This window comes from Jaculus jaculus, chromosome 4 (assembly GCF_020740685.1).
Source record: "Jaculus jaculus isolate mJacJac1 chromosome 4, mJacJac1.mat.Y.cur, whole genome shotgun sequence".
NCBI classification, from domain to species: Eukaryota; Metazoa; Chordata; class Mammalia; order Rodentia; family Dipodidae; genus Jaculus; species Jaculus jaculus.
This window is the reverse complement of record NC_059105.1, coordinates 25,595,566-25,620,351: the sequence shown is the minus strand read 5'-3', so window position 1 is coordinate 25,620,351 and position 24,786 is coordinate 25,595,566. Positions and strand designations below refer to the sequence as shown.

At 40.1% G+C, this 24,786-nt stretch overlaps 2 protein-coding genes across 2 annotated transcripts in view; both read right to left on the bottom strand.

The window, feature by feature from the left end:
* Abca12 (ATP binding cassette subfamily A member 12) overlaps positions 1 to 24,786 on the bottom strand; it is a 183,608-nt gene that overhangs the window by 34,188 nt on the left and 124,634 nt on the right. Inside the window, exons 24-36 of the mRNA XM_045148359.1 lie at positions 21,363 to 21,692; positions 19,551 to 19,620; positions 19,328 to 19,462; positions 18,334 to 18,489; positions 17,288 to 17,474; positions 14,021 to 14,239; positions 12,544 to 12,740; positions 11,618 to 11,778; positions 10,041 to 10,277; positions 9,418 to 9,568; positions 5,134 to 5,386; positions 3,961 to 4,047; positions 3,085 to 3,178 (exon numbers count right to left, since the gene is read on the bottom strand). Of these exons, the coding sequence (XP_045004294.1) occupies positions 3,085 to 3,178; positions 3,961 to 4,047; positions 5,134 to 5,386; positions 9,418 to 9,568; positions 10,041 to 10,277; positions 11,618 to 11,778; positions 12,544 to 12,740; positions 14,021 to 14,239; positions 17,288 to 17,474; positions 18,334 to 18,489; positions 19,328 to 19,462; positions 19,551 to 19,620; positions 21,363 to 21,692 (2,277 nt within the window). The remainder of the gene's footprint in view (positions 1 to 3,084; positions 3,179 to 3,960; positions 4,048 to 5,133; positions 5,387 to 9,417; positions 9,569 to 10,040; positions 10,278 to 11,617; positions 11,779 to 12,543; positions 12,741 to 14,020; positions 14,240 to 17,287; positions 17,475 to 18,333; positions 18,490 to 19,327; positions 19,463 to 19,550; positions 19,621 to 21,362; positions 21,693 to 24,786) is intronic.
* On the bottom strand, positions 22,764 to 23,063 carry LOC101598059 (acylphosphatase-1-like). The gene has a single exon (XM_045147562.1). It carries the CDS (start codon positions 23,061 to 23,063, stop codon positions 22,764 to 22,766), a length of 300 nt encoding a protein of 99 aa, XP_045003497.1.

Genomic DNA, 24,786 nt, shown 5'->3' with positions numbered 1-24,786 from the left:
ATCATAAGAATATATTAGTTTGTACACTCAAAATACCTTTTTTTTTAAAAAAAGTTGAGCATGGTGGCATACGCCTTTAATCCCAGCATTCAGGAGGCAGAGGTAGGAGTGTCACTGTGAGTTTGAGGCCACCCTGAGACTACATAGAAAATTCCAGGTCAGCCTGAGCTACAGTGAGACTCTACCTCAAAAAAACAAACAAAAAAACAAAAAAACAGAGTTTTGGGTTTGTTTTTTTTTTTTTTTTTTTTTTTTTTTTTTTTTTTTTTTTTTTAGTTAGCAGACAAAATAATGAGTTTCATTATGATAAAGTCTAAATAGATATCATTATTCTTTACTCATATTCACCCTCCTGCCCCTCACTATTCCCCTTCTCCCTCTCAAATAGCATATAGTTAAATCCAGATCCCATATGTCAAAGAAAACATGTAATGTTTTGTTTTCTTACTCCCATTACCCTCTTGTCCTTCCTACATTTAGATCTTTCCTATCTCCACAGTTCCCTTGCTGCTTTCATGTCAGGTTCTATATATAACAGAAAAACATGCAATATTTGTCTTCCTGATTTGAGCTTCTTTCAATTAACATGATAATCTCCAGACATACCCATTTTAAAATATTTTGCATGAGTGGAGTAAAAAGTAACTCAATTTTGTGCTGGGCCTTTTATTTCTGGCTCCATAGATGTGCATGGTGATTAGTCATTCTCACTTTGCAGTATGCTACTATAGAAATACATTAACATTTGATACGCCTGCTCTAATATTGGTGAGTATTTGAGTGACTATATCGTAGAATCTGTCTCTCGATGAAGTCACATTTTAAAACGTATTTATTTATTTATTTATTTGCAAACAGAGAAGAATGAGGAAAAGAGAATGCATGCACCAGAGCCTCCAGCTGCTGCAAATGAATTCCAGATGCATGAGCCACGTTGTGCATCTGGCTTTTATACAAGTACTGGGGAATGGAACCTGAGTTATTATTAGGCTTTGCAAGAAAGCAATTTAACTGCTGAGACATCTCTCCAGCCCTCAGAGATACATTTTTAAAGGTTAGTAAGAGAAATAGAATTGTAAATCCCATAGAATATACATATATTCAGCACTACTATGTACCACTAACATACACAGTACAATTATTAAATTTTTCACACTAAATCCCTATGAGAAGAACCTGAGAGTCCTGACTGGCACATCTTTGTCAACGCTTAGGATTTCCCTCTTTATTTTAGCCATTCTGACGCTGGTGTTCTGTGGAATTAATTTGTGGTAAGCAGATGACTACTTTCTCACATGTTTACTGACCATTTGGATATATTCTCTTTGTGAAGGATCCTTCCATGCATTTTTTTTTATCTTGCTGACCAACAAGAATATATGTGTGTTTGTGTGCGTTTGTGCTCTGTGTGCATACATACACACATACATTTTTCTGAGTATATATTTTTTATTGTATATCGTGAAAACCATTTTCTACTCTGTGAGTTTTCTTTTTAACATTCTCAATTGTCCTGATAACCACAATATAACTTTTTCCCTCCAAAGTCCCAAGCCTTTACTTTCTCCACAGCATGTGTTTGATAGCCACAGCATCAATTATGCTGTGAGTCATTGATATTCCATGGATGAAAATAAACCTACAAAATGGATAGAAAAAAATAAACATAAACACTGCCTTTTTTTTTTTTTTTTTTTTTTTTTGGTTTTTTGAGGCAGGGTCTCACTCTGGTCCAGGCTGACCTGGAATTAACTCTGTAGTCTCAGGGTGGCCTTGAACTCATGGCAATCCTACCTCTGCCTCCCGAGTGCTGGGATTAAAGGCGTGCGCCACCACGCCCAGCTCAACACTGCCCATTTTTGATGATACAAAAATCTATCACCAAATTTTAAATATTTTTAGCTGGCTTTGTGAAATAAAGAAAGTACAAGAATAATTTCAGAAATTACCTATATTAGATGAGAGATTAAAATAATCTGAACACTGGGGGTTGAAGAGATGGCTTAGCTTGCCTGTGAAACCTAAGGACCTTTATTCAAGGCTCGATTCCCCAGAACCCACGTTGGCCAGATGCACAAGGAGGCACATGCATCTGGAGTTTATTTGCAGTGGTTGGAGGCCCTAGTACACCCATTCTCTATCTATCTGCCTCTTTCTCTCTCTATCTGTTGTTCTCAAATAAATAAATAAAAAGTCTGAACACTAATTATGACTTACTTTTAAGTATTGAAGAATTCCACAAGTTTCTTGTTGGACTTTAGCTATTGTTACTATCTTGCATGAGAACACTGAACATATTTGCATTCTGGAAGACTGTACTAAGACAGACTGAGGTACCACTATAGATACTTTGAATCATGTATTACTACATTCCTTCTCCACAAGAAAGTTGATGGCATAATGATCCTTAAAAACTAGCAGTGAGTTGTCATCCCTCATCTTTAAATTAGAACAATTAAAAATCCATAATAATGATATAAATTTATGGAGTACAATTTAAAAAATATATATCCCATTCACATCATCTCTCCACCAGAGATTTTGTTAGTTATATGGTACATATTTGTGTGTGTGATACCATCGGGTATCTTGAGCTTGCCTACTGGACTTGCTTTTCCTATGAATTTGGTGAACTGGTAAGTTTAGGAAACAGTTTTGTCTCTGTAGACTACAGGCAGAGGAAATGATGGTTGAATACTGCCTTTCTTCTTTTGGGAAATGATTTTTCCTGCAGCCTGGAGGTGGTGCTCGGAAACATATGGGCTTCATATTTTAGACTTACAGATGACTGACTTCCCAGCTGGCAGCCACAAAGGCAGACTTTCTATTCTTTGAAATATGATAGTTATGCCATTTTCAATTGCTTTCCACAAAGACTGTCCAAGAATTATCTACCTTTGGAAGTTTGTCTTGAGTTGTGTTTAAAACTGTGACCTGAAGTTCATAGTATTTCCAAGCTGCCCAGCTCCGAACTACTCCTTCTATAAAGTGCAATTATACTGACTCTCTGGCAAGCTGGATATATTTTTAAAGATATTTCTTTCCTTCTTTTCCCCACATTATCAAAAGGTAATTTGATTTTACCTGGACATTTTCTGAGCAGGAGCAAACACCAAAATTATTGATAGGTTCTCCACTTGTATTCCATTTTCCCAAACCGTTTTGTTTTAAACACTGCCTGCAAATAAACATAGCAGTGAGGTGTGGATACGTGCACACATGCATGCTGTCCTGTTTGCATGAAAGCATATGTGAGTCCTTGGTACTGAATTCAGGGAGTGCAGACCTGGAAACAACTGGATGATTTTTCATAACTTGAATATGCATTCCACGTGAGGTCACATTTTGTGGTGGGGATTGAGGGAGAACTTCTATGAGACAATTGTGCTGAGGCAGGAGGGGGCTTTGAAGTCCCTTTGTTCTTTCTCCAATTCTCATCCTCTCTGCTGATGGGACAAGGATGTTTTTGAATAATAATACACCAATGTCACAATAACATATGTTATCTACCGTCTTGAAAGTTTGAATAAGCCACATCATATGGTGCAGAAACAGCAAAATTGCAATCAGAAGACTTGGGTTTCAGGTTACCTACATATCTGTCAATCTAGACTGTCTTAGATAAGTTACTTGGTCCCCATGAGCCCAAGTTTCTGCATCTGTAAAATGGGACTGTTAATTCAGAGTTGGAATTGTCAAATGTAAGTATATATACAAAAGAGGTGGAATCAAACATTTATCATTTATTATTATTATTATTATTATTATTATTATTATTATTATTATTGTGAATTATTACAGTGTAACAGAACCAGGGAATGAACTAAAGGAAGCAGAGAAAATCTGTTAAACACAGAGTTTTCCATCATGTTATTGTCCTTTTCCAGCCAAATAATGGGCACACACCTGCACACACTTATATTGAATGATGAAATGAACATAAGAAAAAGTTCCACTTACGAATCACTTGTATTCAGACACACGTTGTCAATGCCAGGAAAGTTCCATAGAGCTGAGACCAGGGGATTTGTGTTGGGGTCAGAATTCCTATAATAGCAGAGTACAGACACCTAATTAAACTAATTCACTAGTAATTTGAAGGCAAGAGATTATGTTGTATATAGGACAATTTCTTTCCTGTTTTCCTTCCTACCTTCGTCCTTCCCTACCCTTTCCTCTCTCTCTCTTTCTCGGTCTTTCCTTCTTTCTTTTTCTGTGTGGTATATTTGTACATGAGTGTTCATGTGGAGGGGTGTATGTATGTGCATTGTATGTGTGGCATGCATGTGGAACCCTTCCTGGTGCATTCCTCAATCAGTTTCCACCTTATATTTTTAAAATATGGAGGCCATCATTGGACATGGAACTCACTAACTCAGCTATACCAACTAGCCAGCAAACGCCAGGGATCCTCCTGTGTCTGCCTCCCCACAATAGAATGGCAGGTGCATGCTGCTGCTCTCAGGTTTTAGTGGGAGTGGGGAATTCCAACTCACATCCTCATGCTTGATCTTTGCCAACTAATCCATCTATCCAACCCCCTTACTTCTTTCCTTCTCTTTCTTCTGCCTTCTTTCTCTCCTTCTTGCCTTCTTTCCCTTTCTCCCCTGTCTCCTTCTTTCTTTCTGGTATTAAGATTTCAATACAGGACCTCGGACAGGCTAGACAAGAGCTTCATTATGACTAGCTATATTCTATAGGGGTTTTCTTAAAAATCCAGAGAAGACATTGCCTCTGTTCCCTTATTAGTCTCTCTGACATGCACTTACTGCTTATATATTGTGTATGTCATGTCATATTATATAGAAATCTACCATTAATAGTCAGTATTTGTCAGACTGATGAAACATTATTTGATATATACTAAAACAGATTATGAAGCAACATGTACCCTGGCTTTCTGATTAAGGTTTAGTCATTAAAAATACATATTAACTTTAACTTTATTGTAGACGAATGCAAATACTTGGGAAAAGGTATGTGTTGCTGATATCATCAGCAGTGCAGTCAACCAAACTGCCCATTCTCTTTATGGAACCAGGAACTGAAGCATCTGCTCTTTATTCTCCTACATCCCATGGCACTCAGTCAGGTGCAGGGAGGAAACCCTCTTAGTTAAGGGAAAGCACTCACGAGTAGAAGGCTGTCTGCTCAGAGGTCCCATAAAGTGATGGGGAGATCCGGATCTCGGGATAACTGTTGCTTGAATCTCTCAGTGTTCCAAGGCCCATGGCGGTGGCTACAAAGACAATCGGGAGGATGACCTGAGCGATGAGACCTTTCCAGTTCCGGCGGGTGTGATGGAACCTCTTGATAAGAATAGCCATGATCTTCTTCAGCAGCAAACCAAAGCCATCCAGCTTCTCTCCACTTGTCAGGACTTTGTCTGAGCAAGGGAAAGAGATTTCTATGGGTGGGGAAAACCCTCATAAATCAAGTCATAGCATAACCTCAAAACCTGGATAAATCAAGTCATAACATCACTTCACAAACGATGGGAGGACAGTACCATGTGGTATGGTGGGGAACGTTTTTATTTTCAATATTCAAATTCAAAAGGCTTGCTAATCCATGGCTCAGAATTTGTTTTGAATCCCATATTGGGGACCACAATATGCCCCTCATATAAAGCTGTAAATAGAAATGTGTTTTGAAGATTATACTTCACTAGACACAAAATGTTATTACACACAGAAAAGTTACATATGGAGAATTTTATAAACGAATATTGTCCCCATGTCCACAGTCATGATGCAGACCCAATATGCATTGCTCATTATAAATATGTAGGAAATAGTATAACAAGATTGAATTCAAATAAGATAAATAAAACCTAAAATGCTAACCTAGTTGAAAACCTCATTCTTGTTATGAGTAACTTAGGCCCTAAGTCCAATCATTTCTACTTCTAACAAAAGGTCCAACAAATTCACTGTCAGCAAAAGAAAGGGGAAACTTCTCGTCCAAGGGAAAAGTCTCATTTAGTCACTTATCCAATATACTCCTCCTAGTATTGTTGAATGATTGTGCCCCTTTGAAACCCTACTTTTTACCAGTGGAGTCTCAGAGAAAAAAAAAAAATTGCCTTCCACCCCTACTTTGAAATGATCTTGAGGTGCTAAGAAAATGTCCATGGTTTCTGTGAACCAGGAGAGCTGGAAATGACTGCTGCCACAGTAGAGCTCTTGGGGCTTCTAATTTCAACAGCTCCTTGCTAACTAGGCTCCACAACAGTGCTCTCTTCCAAGGCCTACCACCACATGTGCTTTCATATGTGATGAGATGACAGCATTCCCTGCCTGTGTATTTTAAATTCTCCATCACAAGTTATGCTGCAGAAAAATCATGATCTTTGTTAGGCTGATAAGGAAAAATACAAAGCTACTTAAATTAAAATGGGTTCCAATTAAACAGAGTGAGCACGTTTAAATGCAAACTCATATCTCTGCAAAAGGGAATTGTACAAGGAGCTGAATATTTTGAGTTAATTAGTATGCTTTTTCTGTTTCTCAAGAAATTACATGTGGATGACTTACAGGTGTATCAAAAGAGAGTAAATGTGCTTTCTCAAAGATAATGTCAATGAGGGGAACATTTTGACTCAGAAATAGTTTCAAATTATGAAACAAATGTATAACGTTGACTTCCCAAAGCAGATGACCACTTTCTAATCAAAGTCCTCAATTCTTCGGACATACAATTATATCCCGCAAAAGATGATAAGTGGGGAGTACGACAGAGGACAGGTGAGACTCAGATTCTAGAATTATACAAACGTCAGAGATGACTCTTTCTGAGTCTTAGAGATAGGCAAATGTTTAATTAAAAGTTCTGCTCCTGGAGATTTTTCCCAATTTAAGAAAACTGTTGAAATTATTACTCAATTATTAATATTTCATTTTGTTACATGCTTCCTTAAGTAAATAGTGTGTCCAGCGGTATAAATTAACTGTCAGAAAAAAAAGTCACAATAAAAGTTATTTTTAAAAGAGTTTAAGCCCCCTCAAAGTTCTGTCAAAAAAAAAAAAAAACAGATTTTTTTTCAAACATATTCTCTGTGAAGAGTTGAAGGGGAAGGTTATTAGTACAGACACTTAGCCATCAAGCCCAAATTAATCAATCCAGAGTCATTACTTGTCTTAGCTCCTAAGTGCTTCAGGGTGGGGAGGAACTAGACATGCTTCTCTGTGAGGCGCTATAAAGAAGGATGCCCCTGCCTTTTTTCACCTTTCTTAATGACTCTGCCCTACTAGACCACGCCTATCAGCAGGAGTGCACTACGTTATAGGACAACCTTGCTCCTTGTTGGCGAGTACTAGTAATAGAAAGAACCTTAGCTTGGTCAGCACAAACCCGAAATTATAGAAAGTTCTATGTTGAAAACCACTTCCGTTGAATAGAAGGAATGCCTATCATCACCTATCAAAGCATTCTTTCATATTCCTCAAAGCATTTTTAATTATTTTATTCATTTATTTATTTATTTGAGAGAGAATGGACATTCTGGGGCCTCTAGCCACTGCAAACCAACCAGACGCAAGTGCCACCTTGTGCATCTGGCTTTACATGGGTACTGGGGAATCGACTTTGGCTTCTTGGGCTTTGTGGACAAGCGCTTTAACTGCTAAATCATCTCTCCAGCTCTCCTCAAAGTATTTGTGCATGCATGTGGTGTTTGTGCATGTGCATGTGGGTGCCGGCACATGTGTGTTGGGTGCCTGAGCATGTATGTGTGCACGTGTGTGGAGGCCAAAGGTAGACTTCAGATGCCTTCCTCAGTCGCTCACCACTTTATTTTCAGAAGTAGGGCCTCTTGCTTAACCCGCAGCTCACCAGTTTAGCTAGAGGGCTACCCAGCTTGCCCCAGGTCTTCTCCAAGACTCCTGAGCTCTGGGAGAGCAGGTGAGCTGCCAAGCCTGCCTGGCATCTTCATGAGTGCTGGAGATGCAAACATCCATCCTCTGGCTTGCACTGCAGGCACTTTATCCACTGATTCCTGTCCCCAGCCCTCCTCAAAGGGTCTTTGAAACAGAGGACTTAATTTGTTTTAATGATTATTTTTTAAATTGAAAGGAAAGCCTTTGTTTCTTATGGTCTTAAATTTTTTTTTTTTTACTGAAGCTTTAAAGTTGTATATATGTAAGTAGAAAAATAGATTAACAGGGGTGAAAAGGCCCAAAGTGAGGTCAGGGGAAGAGACTCAGTAAAGGAAAGGTGGAGGGAGGGCTAATCAAAATCTAAGAAGATGCAAATAAATCATATGGAATCCTCTGGTTTCAGACAATGGAACACTCAGGAGCCACAGATCATTGTTAAAAATTTTTCAGCCAGGGATGGAATACCTCCAGTGAGTTGTTGACCAGGGAGGTTCCTAATGCCTCCAAAACATTATAGGCCATTGCCAAGGCCCTTGGTTTCCCACCAGGAATAGATGGTAAGACCCTATTGCTGAAGACTCCACATACTTGGACTGCAAGGCCACTGAGAAATCCTGCTGGAACTGAGCTGATAACATCCTCCATGTAGACCAGCTGACAGAAAGCTAAAAGAAGCCATTCTACATGTAGTTCAATGGGAGAAAGAGATACTACCAGTGAAGATACTCAACAGTGGACACTACAAGCCTTATAATTGGCCAGCCAGCCCAAATGAGCCAACAGGTGCAATAGTGGCACATCTGTCATGGTGGAAACCAACTGCTCTTCAATTGGACTAGAGGCCCACTCCATGGGGGGAATACATCCCTGATACTGAAAACTTAAAACAGGGATAGTCATGAGCCCTGGGGGTGTAATATCTGCTGCTGTCTGGAAAAATGTATATACTATGCTTATCAAGCTTCCTACTAAGCACTTCTCTTAATATTCATACCCTTATATTAATGCTACTCTCACTTTGGGTAGAGAATCTTCTCTTTCGGATGGCAGTGACCTTCGGATGACTCAGAAGGTATCATAGTACTGGAAAGAAGTGACTGGAGTTGAGTAACATTTCTATCCCACCTTCCAAGGCTCAGGTTCTAATGTGGAAGAGGTGGCAGAAAGAATGTAAGAGCCAAAGGAAGGGTAGGACTCCTTACAACATGCTCCTCCAGACACAAAATGGCCTGGATATCCATGACCTCACAGTGCCTGAAGCTACCTACACAAGACCATCATAAGAGGAGGAAAAGATCATGACATCAAAATAAAAGAGAGACTGATTTATATGGGGAGGGGATATGATGGAGAATGGAATTTCAAAGGGAAAAGTGTGTGGAGGGGAGGGAGGGTATTACCATGGGATATTTTTTATAATCATGGAAAATGTTAATAAAAATTGAGAAAATAAATAAATAAAAAATCAAAATCTGTGCCATTATTTTCTCATGGATGTCATTTATGAAAAGCAAGCAAGAGATGCAGATTAGATTTGTACCATCTCTGTCGGTGAAGTTGCTGCTGCTCACTGACAGATCATCAGGAGTCGAGGTGCCATTGCTACTGGAATTCCCAGTCTTCCTTTGCGTTAAGTGCTCAAGGCTCATATTGCTACTTTTCTGTGGTTCTTTTGTCAAGTTCAGGAAGACCTAGAAAGAGAATCACAGCCCAACTCATTCACACAAAGAGTGAGTGTCTACTCGAATGTCTGAGCTCAAATTTGATTTTGAATTATTATCCCTTTATTAAAGTGAATATTTCCCATCTGACTTTAAGAGAATATGTTTATATATAAAAGATGTTTTTTTCTCAACTTCTAGATGCAATAATGTTGAAGAAACACTTTATTCTCAGAAGTCTGTCTTCTATAAAAGTGATACTGACAAGTCAGTTTTTCTGATTCTTGACATATTTATTTAAAATATTTCTTATTTTTAGAAAATAAAACCTTGTCCATGTATATTCTAAGGGTGTAGCAAGTTATATTAGCATTAAGATAGAAAAGAATGTAATAGGGACATAGCCCAGAGGTACTGCACTTGTCTATGCTCAAGACATTAGGTTTAATTCCCATCACTTTAAGTAAATCGGTCAGTAGGCAATAAGAAAATTCCCATGTACCTCTTCAACCGTTGTGTCTGAAATGCCGTAGCATCCAATGTTGAGCTTGCCCATGCCCCGGTCCAGCGCTCTCAGGAGTGACAGGTAGGCTCCTGCTACTTTGGTGTTAAAGGGGGGTAGCACATACACGAGCTCTCCTCCAATGTCCTCCTTGAGGTAGGCTTCGGGAAGGTGTGATTGGATCATTGCTGTCACAGCCACCGTGTCACATATGGCATTCATGTCCAGATTTGGACTCTATAGACAAAATAGGAAGCAAAGCATGTTCTCTGGTGTGCAATGAAGGCCCAAGGATAATAGAGTGGGATGGGTTCTTTGGGGTCATTCCAAACCATCTCCTCTAGTGTTCCTTGACCCACTTATAGACACTATGCTTATCTCCATGTCTTAGCTTCATTCTCATGAGTAGCAAGTTACATGGGTCCTTGGGAATTGAACCTGGATCTAATTGGCTTTGCAGGCAAGCACCTTAACTGCTAAGCCATCTCTTCAGCCCTTGCATGGAAATTTTAAAATGTTTTTATTTGTTTATTTAAGAGAGAGAGAGAATGGGTATGCCAGGGCCTCCAGCCACTGCAAATGAACTCCAGACACATGTGCTACCTTGTGCATCTGGCTTTACATGGGTACTGGGAATTGAACCTGGGTCCTTGGGCTTTGCAGGCAAGTGTCTTAACCACTAAGCCACCACTCTAGCCCTTGCATGATATTTTTAAAGAATATGTCCTATAATGTTGAATGGCAACCCTTTTGTCATTCCAAAGATGACCCAAGTCACAGTTTCCACCCTACACCTGAGCAGTCTTCATCCCAGAGTGAAGACAGGACTTCATGTGCTCAACATTTGCCTTTGGTGAGCCAGAAAGTTTACATTCAGCTTTATAGGTTTAACTACTAGTGAAGTCTGACTGTCCATTAGTAATATTTAAATGGACATCAGCTTTGTACAGTTCCCAGCCCAGTAGCATTGGTAGAAACTTAATAAATTCTAGAGGCCTGTGGTGGTTTGAATCAGATATTCCCTGTAAACTCGTGTGTTCTGAATGTTTGGTTCCCAGCTAGTGGCAATTTGGGAGGTGAAGGCTTGCTGAAGAAGGTGTGTTGTTTGGGGTGGGATTAGGGGTGTTAGAGCCAGATACCCCCTTGCCAGTGCTTGGCACACTCTCCTGCTACTGTTGTCTAGAGATTGGCCAGGAGGTGATGTGCAGCCACTGTTCATTGGTGTTTCCCCCTGCCATCAAGGAGCTTCCTCACAAGTCTATAGGCCAAAATAAACCCTTTCCTTCCACAGCCTGCTTATAGTTGGGTACTTTGTGCCAGCAATGTGAAAGTTACTGCAACAAGTCCCAACCCAAACTTACTAAATGAGACACTCTTATGATGGAACCAGAAACCTAGTGTTTGAATCCAAAACCCCTCAGCTTCTGGTACTTGTTGAAGTATAAGAATCACAATAAGCAACCACATTAGTGAATTTTAGCAGTGAGTAAGTTTGAAGAGAATCTATTTCCATTCCTAAAATAATTAATGTTTTAACTCATAAGCCTGTCTTCTTCTACATTTTCTTTCTTACTAACCTTTTTCTTGGTGAGTGTGAGGTGGTACCCGTCCCCAAAAGCTTCCTTGAGGTAAAACGGTGACCCACAGCACCGGAGCCCACCCTGCTCCAGGAAGGCGATGCGGTCACTCAGCACTTCTGCTTCATCCAAGTGGTGTGTTGACAGAATGATTGTTCTGGCTTGAAAATACAGTTGAAAACAACAGAGAATGAAAATTAAAGAAGACGCAGTCTCCAAGATACAGAGTTTTCAGGAGTAAATCTTAAGGTTTATGAGGACAAGTGTGACACTTCATGAGCTGACTGAAAAAAAAACTGCAGAGGACCGTCCAAGATGATCAAAGGGGAATTCAGGATGGGTTCTCGTAAATATATGGGAGGGGTTGTTTGGTTGCAGCAAGCATACATTTACTATGCTCTACAGTTAACTGTCTATCATTGGCTCTGTGGATATTGGCAAATCTTTCAAATCTGTCAGTTCTGTTCCCATGACTTCATTTTGCCCTTTCTGTCTCCCCTACCTTCAATATGAAAAAGCCAAAATTTTAAAGGCTTCTTGAATATTCCTCTCTGATTAATCCACTCCACACTGATTACTCTTTGCTTCACATCCTCTTAGCACTTATTTAGTCTGTTTTCAGTTTATTTTCATTTGTGTATGTTTGGTATCTCTAATTAGATTCTCTGACTTGGGAACTTCTTTTGGATTCACATGCTATCACACAAAAAGGCCAGTTAAGTGCTCAACTCACCATGGGCACTAGATAGATATTAACTAATTGACCCAGAAGCTCAGCTGAGAGAAGAGAAATCTTGGGAATGCAAAGAGTCTATCTCAGACACTTCAAGCACATATACAGGAAAAGCTCCAATTTGCTTCTTTGTACCCCGAAAGGTTGGAATTATGACTGTATAGTGGGAAAGTGATGAGAAAGTGCTTCATACCAGTTTTGTTCTTGGATATAACATCCCATATACTGCGACGAGAACAAGGGTCAACTCCAGTGGACGGCTCATCCAAGATTACTACCCTGGATCCACCGATGAGAGCTATGGATATAGACAGCTTCCTCTTCATTCCTCCCGACAATGTTCCAACTCTTTTATGGCGATGGCTATACAGTCCAGTATCTTTTAAAGTCCTTCAAAAAATAATGAATGGTGGCTACTATGTTCACTAAACAACTAATATCCATGTAGTAAGGCTTCAATACAGTATTGAAACTACAAAATAATTTCTTCTTATTTAGTATGTAATCGGTGGTGTGGCACTTAAGAAAAACAGGAGAATGTACAGTTTACTCATTGGAAAAATGATTTGAACATCTATTTTTGCCATATTATGTCACAGAGTCCTGGAGAAGAGCAGTGAGAAGTAAAAAATTATTACTCCTGAAGAGGTTCTAATAAAGGTGGACATGTGTCAGGAGAGATGTGAAACATGTTTTCAAGCAAGCGTATGCTGTTTTAGACCTCTACTTTTAAAAATATTTTTTATTTTTTGAGAGAGAGTATATGGGCACACCCTGCTACTGCAAACGAATTCCAGATGCATGCACTACCTTTTACATCTGGCTTCACATGGGTGCTGGGGAATTGAGCCATGGCCATCAGGTTTGCAAGCAAGTGCCTTTAACTGCTGAGCCATCTTTTCAGTCCAGAACTCTGTTTTTATATTTGAGCAGAAACCAGGAGAGCTATCATTTGACCAGGAGCAGGTCAAATGGCATCTGCTGGAGAAAGGTGTGGTAGGTTGAGTGAAGGGTTGAGTGAAAACCTTGTGTCTAGTTTGGCGTGCAATTCTGCCAGGGTGCCCCAAGTAGAGTGAAGGTGAAAGATTGAGGGCAGGTCACACAGGGTCGTGTAGACCTCTGTACTCTGAGTGTGGCCAGAAGCCCCTTGTGCTTGTGCAGGAGTGACTCAGTCTGAATTGCATTTGACAAAGAGCACCCTGGCTGCTCTTTAGAAAGAATATATTAAGTCAAACAATGGAGAAGCAGAAGCTAGTAGTTCAGCTAGAAAGCTGGGAGAGTGCAGTGCCCATGCACGTTAGAACAAGGGACTGGAGGAATCTGGGAGTCACAAAGGAAGAGTGTGTGTGTGTATATATATATACACATATATGCATATATTATCAGAGATTTAGAAAAAGAAAACAAAAGTCTTGTGAGGAAACATTGACCAGAACCAAAGTACGAGTCTTTGGGAGAAGTGATCAACTCTGGAGTAACTCACCATTTTTTTGTCAGTTTTTTTTTGTTGTTGTTGTTGTTTGTTTGTTTGTTTGATTTTTTTTCAAGGTAGTGTTTCACTCTAACCTAGGCTGACCTGGAACTCATTCTGTAGTCCCAGGCTGGCCTTGAACTCACAGTGATCCCCCTACCTCTGCCTCCCGAGTGCTGGGGTTAAAGGAGTAACTCACCTTTTGACCTCCTCGTGGAGCTGCTTTTTGGTCCAGCTAGGAACTTTGATGGAGCCATATAAAAGCAGGTGTTCCTTAGTAGTAAGGTAACTGAACAAGACGTCATGCTGCATGCAGACACCCATGTTCTTTCGAACAGTGTTCAGGTCTGTTTTGATGTCTTTTCCATACACAAAAATGGTACCTGCTGAGGTACCAAACAGCCCAGTCAGCATGGAGCTAGAAAGGAAGAAACAACAAATCAGGTAGGGACCAAGCACTCAAGCTAGATAGTAAGACTAAATTTATCTGATTGGGAAGCAAACATGCTACAGTGCATCTCTCCAGCAAGGTAAAGCTATGAATGAAAGGGGTGAGTATAAAGAATAAAATTATCTGAGTGGGTTGTGGTGGCTCATGCCTTTAATCCCAGAAATTGGGAGGCAGAGGAAGTAGGATTAACATGAGTTGGAGGCCACCCTGAGACTACATAGTGAATTCCAGATCAGCCTGGGCTAGAACAAGATCCTACCACAAAAACAACCAAAAAAAAAAAAAAAAAAAAGAGGAAAAGGAAGAAGAAGAGGAAGAGGAGGATGAGGAAGAAGAAGAACAAAAAGAACAAAAACAAGAAGAAATTTATCTTCAAGTTTTTAATTAGTGTGTTACACAAAGATTACATGATGCTCTGATGGTATAAGTAATGATGATAAAATGCCCATGTGCTTCTTTTCTCTCATTTATCTGTTTCGAGGTAGGGTCTCCCTCTAGGCTGATCTGGAATTCACTATGTAGTCTCAGGGTGGCCTTGAACTCACAGCAATCCTCCTACCTGTGCCTCCCAAGTGCTGGATTAGAGGCGTGCGCCTCTAATCTCTAAACTGTGTGTTTTTTAATTGAAAGTGTATTCTGTTGTTGAACAAGCACATGCACCTCCCTGGTATCCTGTAGCACAGGCTGGTAAGCCACATATTGATATCGCTAGCCCAGATCCCATCATTCACTCTCAGGTTTGTTCTGTCAATCCAACGGACAGTGCCACTTCTCCATGACATGTCTCACGAGGCACTCAGACTCAGATACTCACTTTGTCTTACTCACAGGCTCATACGTTTTTTACTTCTTTTCCTGTGTGATAAATTCATATCCTAGTTGCACAAGTTTGTAATCCAGAAACCATTTTTACACCCTTCTCTCTTGGATCTCCAACCCCACTGACATTTCTCCTTCTTCACAGCCACCACGAGGGGGCAACAGCCATCACCACATGTCTAGCCTATGTCTAAATTCCTGCCTCTTCTGTCCCTAAAGTCGCATCACCTTCAGTCCCACGCTCTACGTGGGGACTGGAGTCCCACCATCTAGATAACTGGTCATCATCATCTTTCACATAGTGAGTAAGCTGGGCTAGCAGTTAATAATTACAATGTAATTTCCATGAGGCCAGGAAAAGAACCTGATTGCTCATTGCCAGGTCCCAATATCTAACCAGCATCTGGCAAGGTTTGTGGGCTAAATAGGGAATTGATATAATAATAAAATTTCCCCATAAAACACATTGAAATACAAATAACATTCTTCATTCTTTATATTTAAAGGTTTATATTCATAACAATAATTAGGACATTCCCAGCTACAATGATAGTCTCTTCAAACACTTTCTCTATCTCTTTTCTTTACTGGCCTCTTTTTTCCTATTGGCTATTTTGCTTTTCAGGCATTCAATTCTCAATAGAAAGGCAACTCTGGCTTTAAACAGGTCACACAAGTGAGAGGCTCTGTGCTCATTTTTATCATGACTTTCATTTGTCCTTTTATTTACAAAAACACATTAATTTCAGCATGTTCACAGTTGCCGAGCTTACCCAGGATGACTCAAAATAGGATACAGAGCAAGTGGACTGCTTTCTGTGGCGCATCATGGACAAAAACAAATGTACCACCACACAAGACAAAAAGAAAACATCACGGGGGGGGGGGCGCTGGAGAAATGGCTCAGTGGGTAAAGCTCTTGCTTGCAAAGCCTAACGGCCCAGGTTTGACTCCCCAGTACCCACATAAAGCCAGATGCACACATGTGGTGTTCATTGAGCAGCTGGAGGCCCTGGCATACCCATTCTGTCTGCCTGACTCTTCTCCCTTTCTCTCTATGCTTGCAAATAAATAAAAATACTTTTTTTTTTTTTTTTTTTTTTTTTTGGTTTTTCAAGGTAGGGTCTCACTCTGGTCTAGGCTGACCTGGAATTCACTATGTAGTCTCAGGGTGGCCTCGAACTCTCGGTGATCCTCCTCCCTCTGCCTCCCAAGTACTGGGATTAAAGGCATATGCCACCACGCCCAGCTAAAAATACTTTTTTAAAAACATCATTGGAGAGGGAGCTGTCTGTAAGTGGTGCAGTATCCTGGTGGAGACTTCTCTAACTGTGTCTGAGTCATCTGTTACTCCTGTAAGCCACCCTTCATGCTATCCTGTAAGTAACCCAATAAACTCTTGGGTTCCACCCCCTTCCCCCAGCCGTAGGAAAAAAGAAATCACTGGACTCCTCATCCTCCCTGTCCTCCCATACAGGAAAGTGCTGTAGGAGTGCACAGAGGATAAGGACAGCCGTGACCTGATCTTGACCTTGGTCTGAGCCTCATGGTGGTGATTCTTTTGTTTCCTTGTGACCAAGGTGAGGGCTTCCTGTAAGGGGTAGCTGGGCTGTGTGTTTCATGCCAGGATGTGCAAACTCAGATTTATAGATGGCCGCATAGGAATGTAAATAAATGCAACAGATTGGGAGGATGCCACAGCATGGTAGATGGGGGGCGGGGGTGACCGGGGATAAACCAGAAAGTACACGTGCTTTGAACAGAGGAGCCACTAATGAGCCTCAACCAGTAACCCCTGTCCCAATAGTGCCTGCCCCACCATGTGCTCTGCGCTGCGCAGTGAACAGCCTGCTGCAGCCTGGGACATGCCCAAGATACTCATGTGCTCTTATTAGCAAAGTCATTTAAACATATGCACACCAAGTAAAAACAATAAGAAACACTGGGAATTCCAACCCTAAGTGGCGCAAGTAAACCTATCACCTGGTGGCCTGCGATGGCCTTTGAGCTCACATTTGGGACCTCTGATTTAGATTCCAGTCTATCGTGTACAAATCTAGATCTCTTATTGCATCAGGGGGATGGAATCACTTTGCTCTTTTTTTTTTTCTTTTAGTAAATAAAAGAGCTTGCTTTATTAAAAGCCATGGTTTAAATAATGTCCTTCTTTGATGTGAGGGTTGAAAGGTAACTTACATGGTTGTAGTTTTCCCAGCGCCATTGGGCCCTAGCAATGAAGTAATGTGCCCTTCATAGAAGTTCAGATTGACGTTATCAACAGCAACTTTTGAGCCATACATCTTGGTGACTCCATGCAGGGCAACTCCAATGGGGAGGTCTTTAGGTTCAGGCTCAATGTTGGAGGGAAACATATATTCAGGACCTGGTGAGAAATAAAGGAAAAGTTGTAAGCTCACACATAAGCCAATGGGAGCTAGGGCTAGGTTTTAATTAAAAATTGAAAACTCTATAAACACAATTCTTTTAGCTAAAAAAAAGTTGATTTATTACAGTCTTCAGCTGCTTTCTTACTTTATTATACTAGCCTGCTCTGTTGAGAAAAGCAATTCTGAAGGTGGTATCATAACTCTATGTTAACCTTTATTCAACAGATCTTAAATACTCAAAAGATGAGATGAAGCATTCATCTTCTGATTGGGAGGATATTACCAGTTTATGGAATATACGCCTGCAAGCTGTGAGTTTATATGGACAAGGTTACCTCAGATCTATGGTTTATAAAGTCCAGTTCATTTCTCTATCATTACTTCTTGCAGGTACCACTTCAAGCCACTTACATAGGACATCCTTGCTTTACAGAGATGGCAGCACTTACCCAATGTCAGGAAGGCATGAGCTGTGCGTTGTTTTTCTAGAATTCACTATGGTTTGTGCTAAATCACCCACATTTATTCCGAGGGTACCACTTATGACCAGGAGCAGATGGCTGGAGTTAGGGGTGCACACTGTGGCCAAGGAACAACATTTTTCTCTGTGTGTCTAACCAGACCACAAAGGGATCTACAGTCTTGGCCTAATTAGCACCATATGCTAACCAACTGAACTAATGAGCCCAGAAAAAGCCACAATTTAATCCTCACAAGGGCACAAACACATATGTGTAGACATACTCATCCATGACTAAAAGGATGGTAATTTTGCCGTTTAGAAAAATGTAATTAAAATTACTCTTCATGTAAATGCTGCCATTTCTCTTATAATAACACATGCCATTGACCTACTTGTCTTGCTGGCAGTGGGGTTGGTGTTCTGCATCATGATGTTGGTAAACATGAGGCCGTTGTCTTTCTCATGTTTCACCTCTGCACACCCGAATCGCTCTTTCCAGTAGGAAGGAAGAATTGGAAAATACCATGGGGCTGCCATACCATATGTCCCTGTAGTAATAAGACGTTGGGAAGAGAGATTCATGATTTTTAACATTAGGCAACAGAAACTCTATAGCAGCATACTATTTATGTTTCAGGAAGTAATTTCATTGTTTTAATATTATATAAACTAGAAGTTTGGTCTCAGTTACCAGAGTGAAGGAAAAAAGATGATAACTTCTCTTTTAAAAAAATAGCTTCACTGAGGTAAAATTACGTGGTCTAAAATTTACCCATTTCAGTGTACAGTTATATGATTTTTAAGATATTTGTGATATTGTGCAAACATCACCACACTTCAGTATTAGAATTGTTCATTACCACCATAACTTTTTCATCTCTCATAGGCTGATAATCCCTGCCTCTACCCTACTTTCTGTCTGCATATGTTCATTTTTTATAAACATTTTATAGGAATGAAACCATGCTGTTTTATTTATTTGTAACACCAAAATGCACACGTAAAAATAAAAATCAATGGGAAAAAATGCCCATACATGATAACGCCTTAAGATCCAGGAGAGCCCTACAGGTGTCCTTCCAGAAACTAGTGAGTTCTCCATAGAGTCAAGCAAGTTGGATTTTGCCTTGTCATGTCTCACATTCCAACTTGTAAAGATGGGATGGACCTGAGACTATGCCAGAACTTTTAATTTACTCCATCTTCAAAAGGCATAAGAGAGATAGAATCCAGCCAAGTATTCTGTAAATTTTGATCAGTTTTGAAGCATTGGTATTTGTATTTGAAGAGTACATATGGCCAGTCAACTCTTAGAAAATACGGATTAGCTGACTAACATGGATGACAACCACGAAAAGTCTCTGTCTGTAGGATTCATGCTCATACCTGGGAAAACATTCCTGACATACCAAGCAATAAGGAAATAAATGAAGGAATCAGCTAGGATAAAACAACACAACCAGCCAAACGAGGTAGTATCATCCTGGACTGGAGATTTGTACATATTTTCCCACTGAAGACCTACAAATTGAACACAATAGTTTATTCTTCTGTGAAACAGATCACAACTCTGAAAGATAAAACCCAGTTTCAAAGAAAATGAACCTACCGATGCCTTGTTCCTCATATCGTGCAATATATTGGCTTGCATAACTGAAGGCTGTTGGGGACAGAAGGCTCTGGGAAGAAAATGAATAGCAATGATAGTTCTAGTAGATTTAATTCATTTTACCCACAGGGGTCTTAAAGTGCTTAATATGTTGGGCATACCAAAAGAAGTGATGCTCACTGTCTAAGTGTATTTAAAAATACAGAGGTCCTTTACCTTCAAGCTACAACTATGAAAAAGAGAGAAAGAGAGAAAGAGCAGAGAACAGAGTAGGAGATGTTGACCTGGAAAATGCTTGTTAAGAATCCAAAATGTGAGGGCTGGGAAGGCGGCTCAGCAGTGGAAAGCACTGGCTTGCAAAGCCTGCCATCTCAGGTTTGGTTCCCCAATACCCACATAAAGCCAGATGCACAAAGTGGCACATGAATCTAGAGTGACAAAGGGTCTTGGTGTGCCATGAACTTCCTCTCATTCTCTCTCTACAAATAAATAAATAGAAATAAGAAAAATGCAAAATATATATTAAAGCTTCAGTGGGTAATTACAGAGTAACACAGTAACATTAGGGGCCAGAAAATGTTTATAAATTTATTTTAAGTAACAGAAGTATTATGAATGAAAATAATGCAAAATATTAATTGGTTGAATGTTGACAATTCCTACAAATTACAACTTTAAGTTTTGTGTAAACCCAAATGAATTGGTTCTGGATGAAAGTGATCCAAATCATGACCTGAGCCGGGCCTTGTGGCACACACCTTTAATCTCAGCACTTGGCAGGTGGATCACTGTGAGTTCTGAGAATACACAGTGAATTCCAGGTCAGTCTAAGCTAGAGTAAGACCCAGTCTCAAAAAACAAAAACAAAACAAAAAACAACAACCAAAAAAAAAAAAAATCATGACCTATTTCCATAAACAGCAAGGCCACAACAGGATGAAATTTGCTTCTGCTTCTAAACCTTAGATTCAGTCACCTTAATTCTTAATTTAGTGCTTTGAAATAAAAAAAAAATAAATAAATTAAGCTGGGCGTGGTAGCGCATGCCTTTAATCCCAGCACTCTGGAAGCAGAGGTAGGAGGATCTTCGAGAGTTCGAGGCCACCCTGAGACTACATAGTGAATTCCAGGTCAGCCTGAGCCAGAGTGAGACCCTACCTCGAAAAACCAAAAAAATAAAAAATAAAAAAAAAATAAAAAAAATTAATTAATTAATTAAAAGGGAGAAGAAGTTTCAAGTTTGAGCGTTTTCTGTCAATGCATTTGTCTTTATTGCTGTAATACATGTCTATGTATGAAAATTTGGCACATAGTTTAAATATCTAAATAGTTATAATTAGAAGTTCTGGAAAAAGAAAAAAGTCAGAACTCTTAACAATATCTAGAGCATTTTAGGTTATACTTTACTTCTTTGCATGCATACGTGTGTGTGTGTGTGTATGTGTGTGTGTGTGTGTGTGTGTGTGTGTGTGTGTGCGCAATGACCATGCACAGCTAGAGGATTGTACCCAGGCAAACAAGCATTGCAAGGAAATGCCTTTAACTGCTGAGCCCCCTCCTCAGCCTCTGTTAAATTATATTTATCTGTTCATAAATAATTTCTAAATATTATCACTTGTGGTCCAGTGTGTAGTGCTTGAAACGATGCTGATGTAGACCAGCTTGACTGGCATTAGGACAGTTAAGTTGGGCTTGTGTGACCTTCTCTGCGACTCTTCATCACACAAGTGGACTTTCAGTTTGACAGTCGCAGGTGACACGGAGGAGGGGGGTTTTCACATCCCACACTGGGCCCGCCAACAACCCACTTACCATGAAAACTTTCACGACGTAGCTCAGCTCATCCTCAACTGTAACCAGAACAATGAATGGGAAAAAGGCAATGACATAGATGAGGCTTCCGATCAGGGCTGCGATGTTGGTGTTGTTGAAAAAGACACTGATAAGGTAGCTCATGGCAATAACTGAGAAGCTGTAGTCCGAAAAGTATAGGAATAAAATGAAGCCGTCTGTTTTTGGAAGAATATTGCCAAACTTGAGTATAAAGATGAGGAATGTAATGGTCACCAGCAGAAATCCAACACTCTCTATTAGCCAGGCAAAGAAGTGGCTGCAGGAGTTCACGCCCATCATCTTCATGTACTGCAAAACGGGGAGGGGTTAGATAGAGGCCGCTCAGGCTGGTCCCCTTCTACCATGATTGTCCTTACATCATGATAACAGGTTCAAAATTCTTCATATGCATGCAAGTATGCATTCGAATTATTCATGTAAGCCCGAGCTTGCCCGTGCTTACTTCGTTAATTATGTTTTTTTATACCAGCCCATCTAAGGTTGTAAGCTCCCAGTGTTGTGTCTCAGTGAAATGAATGATGCAAATAATGAAGACCTTTTAAATTGTTTTTTTTTTTAAATGCATTTCTAGAGCTGAGAATATAGCTCAGTGGTAGAGAATTAGCCTAGCATGTAGAGGTCCTAAATTCCATCTGTAGCAACACACACACACACACACACACACACACACACACACATACACACACACACTTCTATTTGGAAACCAACATCTAGCTGACACCTCTAGATTAAACTAATTTAGATTAGAACATTAAAATATTAAATTGATGGTGTCCCCCACACAAGTTTATAGAATGAACTTGAATATTCACATAGGCATGGACATTTTAAGCTGGCAAATATCACATGTTCTCACTGTAGATAGAGAAATAATAAATATACATACAGTAAAAATGTGCTTCTCAGTTATTAATAAGCATGTGTGCGTACATGTGTGAATTGAGAGGGGGAGGGCATCAGGGCCTCTTCTGCTGTAGACAAATACCGGATACTTTCACCACTTTTTGTGTCTGACTTGCATGAGTGCATTAGGAAATAAACCCTGGCCAGCAGGGTTTGCAAGAACTACCTTCAACTGATGAACCATTTCATATATATATATATGTATATATATGTATGTATGTATGTGTATATATATATATATATATATATATATATATATATATATATGTTTAAAGTTCTAATGTACTTTTATTGGAGAGAATGGTACACAATTGTATTCCTTCTATCAGATATGTAATACACAGTAACATTTAAATAGTAAAATAACTTGCTGACAAATTGTAGCATTGAATACAATGTACCAAGACCAAATCAAGCTACTACTGAATTTATCTTGAAAACTTAAACTTCAGGTCATTATTTCACAATTTGGAGATCTGAGTAATCCGATGTCAAGATGACTTTCTCATTGTTGGACGTTGCTGTGCCAATGTGAGACTTAGGTCCTCCTGTCGTCTCCAGCCATTCCTTCACAGGACGAACCTTGGAGATGGGACCTCGCACTTGTCCCTGCACCGTGCTGCAGTTAGGGTTCTGGACCCAGCCTACTGATCCGAGCCTTTGTCCCTCAGCCTGGGTGTACTTGCGGCAAAACACCCCTTGCACTTTTCCAAAACTTTCATAATCCACTGAGACCAAGGTGAGCCCTTCTGCCATGTTCAAACCCTCCAGAACGTCCCCACAAGGTGGGCCAAGGCACACCGCGACCTCCAAATGAATGGCTCCCACCCATAAATGTTTTAATAAACATTAAAGCAAATATTGCTCATGTTTCATGAAAGAAACAGAAATTCCTAAGAATTTGCAGTATGAAAGTTTGAAGAGAGCCTGTGTCCCTTTACTATGACTGCCCCACCTTTCACACCAGTGGCAAATCTGTCAGACCATCTTGTTTTACAAGAAGGCAGTCAGACAGCGATCATGAGTTCAAGTATCTGAGATATTGTTTGTCTATTTGTCAGTCAATATTCTAGTTCATTATCTCAAAGATAAGGTATCCCAGCAAGGTGTGTTTGTGTGTTAATGCAAATGACCGTAAACTTCCCTGAACCTTGGTTGTGTTAAATTTGGTATACACGCAACTTCGGAGGAACCTGGATATCTCAGTTTCTAGTTTTAATAACCCATGATTAAAGTTAAGCTTATGAATCTAATGTGCCATTTCTAGTCTTAATTTATTTATTCACACTTTTCACGTGTGTGTGTGCATATGCATCTTCATTTGTGCATCAGTGATCATGAGTGTACAGGTGCTGATACAGGTGTGCACACGTGTGAAGATGGACTCAGGAGTCGTCCTCGGCGGGGCGCCACTGTCTTCTTTGGGACTGGGGTCCCATGGAGCCCAGAACTCTGATTTGACTAGAGTAGCCAGACAGTAAGCTGAAAGAATCCCCCCGCGTGTACCTCCCCAGTATTACTGGTATGACAAGTTCACACCACTGTGTCCAGCATCCTGGGTTCTGAACTCAGGTCCTCGGGTTTATCCACCAAGCCATTTACCCAGCCCTAAGATTCCAGTTTTGAAAAGGACACAAGGAATGTTCCACAAACAGCTTTATGGCCCAGCATTTTTTTTGAAGAATAAGTAATTTCCAGTGTTTCCTCCTTAAACTTGTCCAAGAAAACAACATCAGTAATAATAATGGCCTCACTGGGTATTTTGCTCTAAGAGTGACTATAGAAGATTTCATTTTCTGGTTTTGTTTTTTTTTTTTTTTTTGCAACTGCAACTTGCCACATTTGAAAACTCTGCTGCTCTTGTTGTTACCATGGAGACAGCTACCTGCCTGCCAACATTGTAAGCTGTGGGCCTAAAGCTAATCAGCACCGAGGAAAAGCCTGGGACTCTTTCCTCTTAACTCTGCCCTCTCCCTCCCCTGCTTCTCTCCACCCTGCCTTTTACCTCCTCAGTTCTGCCCCCTCCCCCACCTGTGTGTCCATAGGAGTGGGAGCATGGACAAGGGCTAGAAAAGAGCAAAGATTCACTATGGAAAATTTCCTCTAATTGCTAGATTTACTATTATTGTAAACAAAATTACATTTAGATTTAAAAAGAAAAAGAACTTTACAGATCTTATTCCAAGATCAGGCACATTCAGGGCAGTATGGGCATAGATGCTAAATCTTATTCCAGAAATGCTTTCCAACTGTCCCCTACCAAGTTTGAGAAACTTGTGTCATTTTCAAAGGCAGAACTCCAGAGTGCTAATCGATTCCAATATGAGAATGATATGTAAGCCCTTGGTGTTATTTGTATTTGGGGGTTTTGACTGAGTGTACGGACACTAATGATACAACTAACTGGAGCAGATATGGAATCCACATTACTAAGCCACTTAATTTTATGTGGTCTACTTAAAAGAAGCCTTTACCCCTC

Coding starts and splice junctions, on each gene's coding strand:
- LOC101598059 (XM_045147562.1), bottom strand. CDS start 23,063: ATGGCAGAAGGGCTCACCTTGGTCTCAGTGGATTATGAAAGTTTTGGA.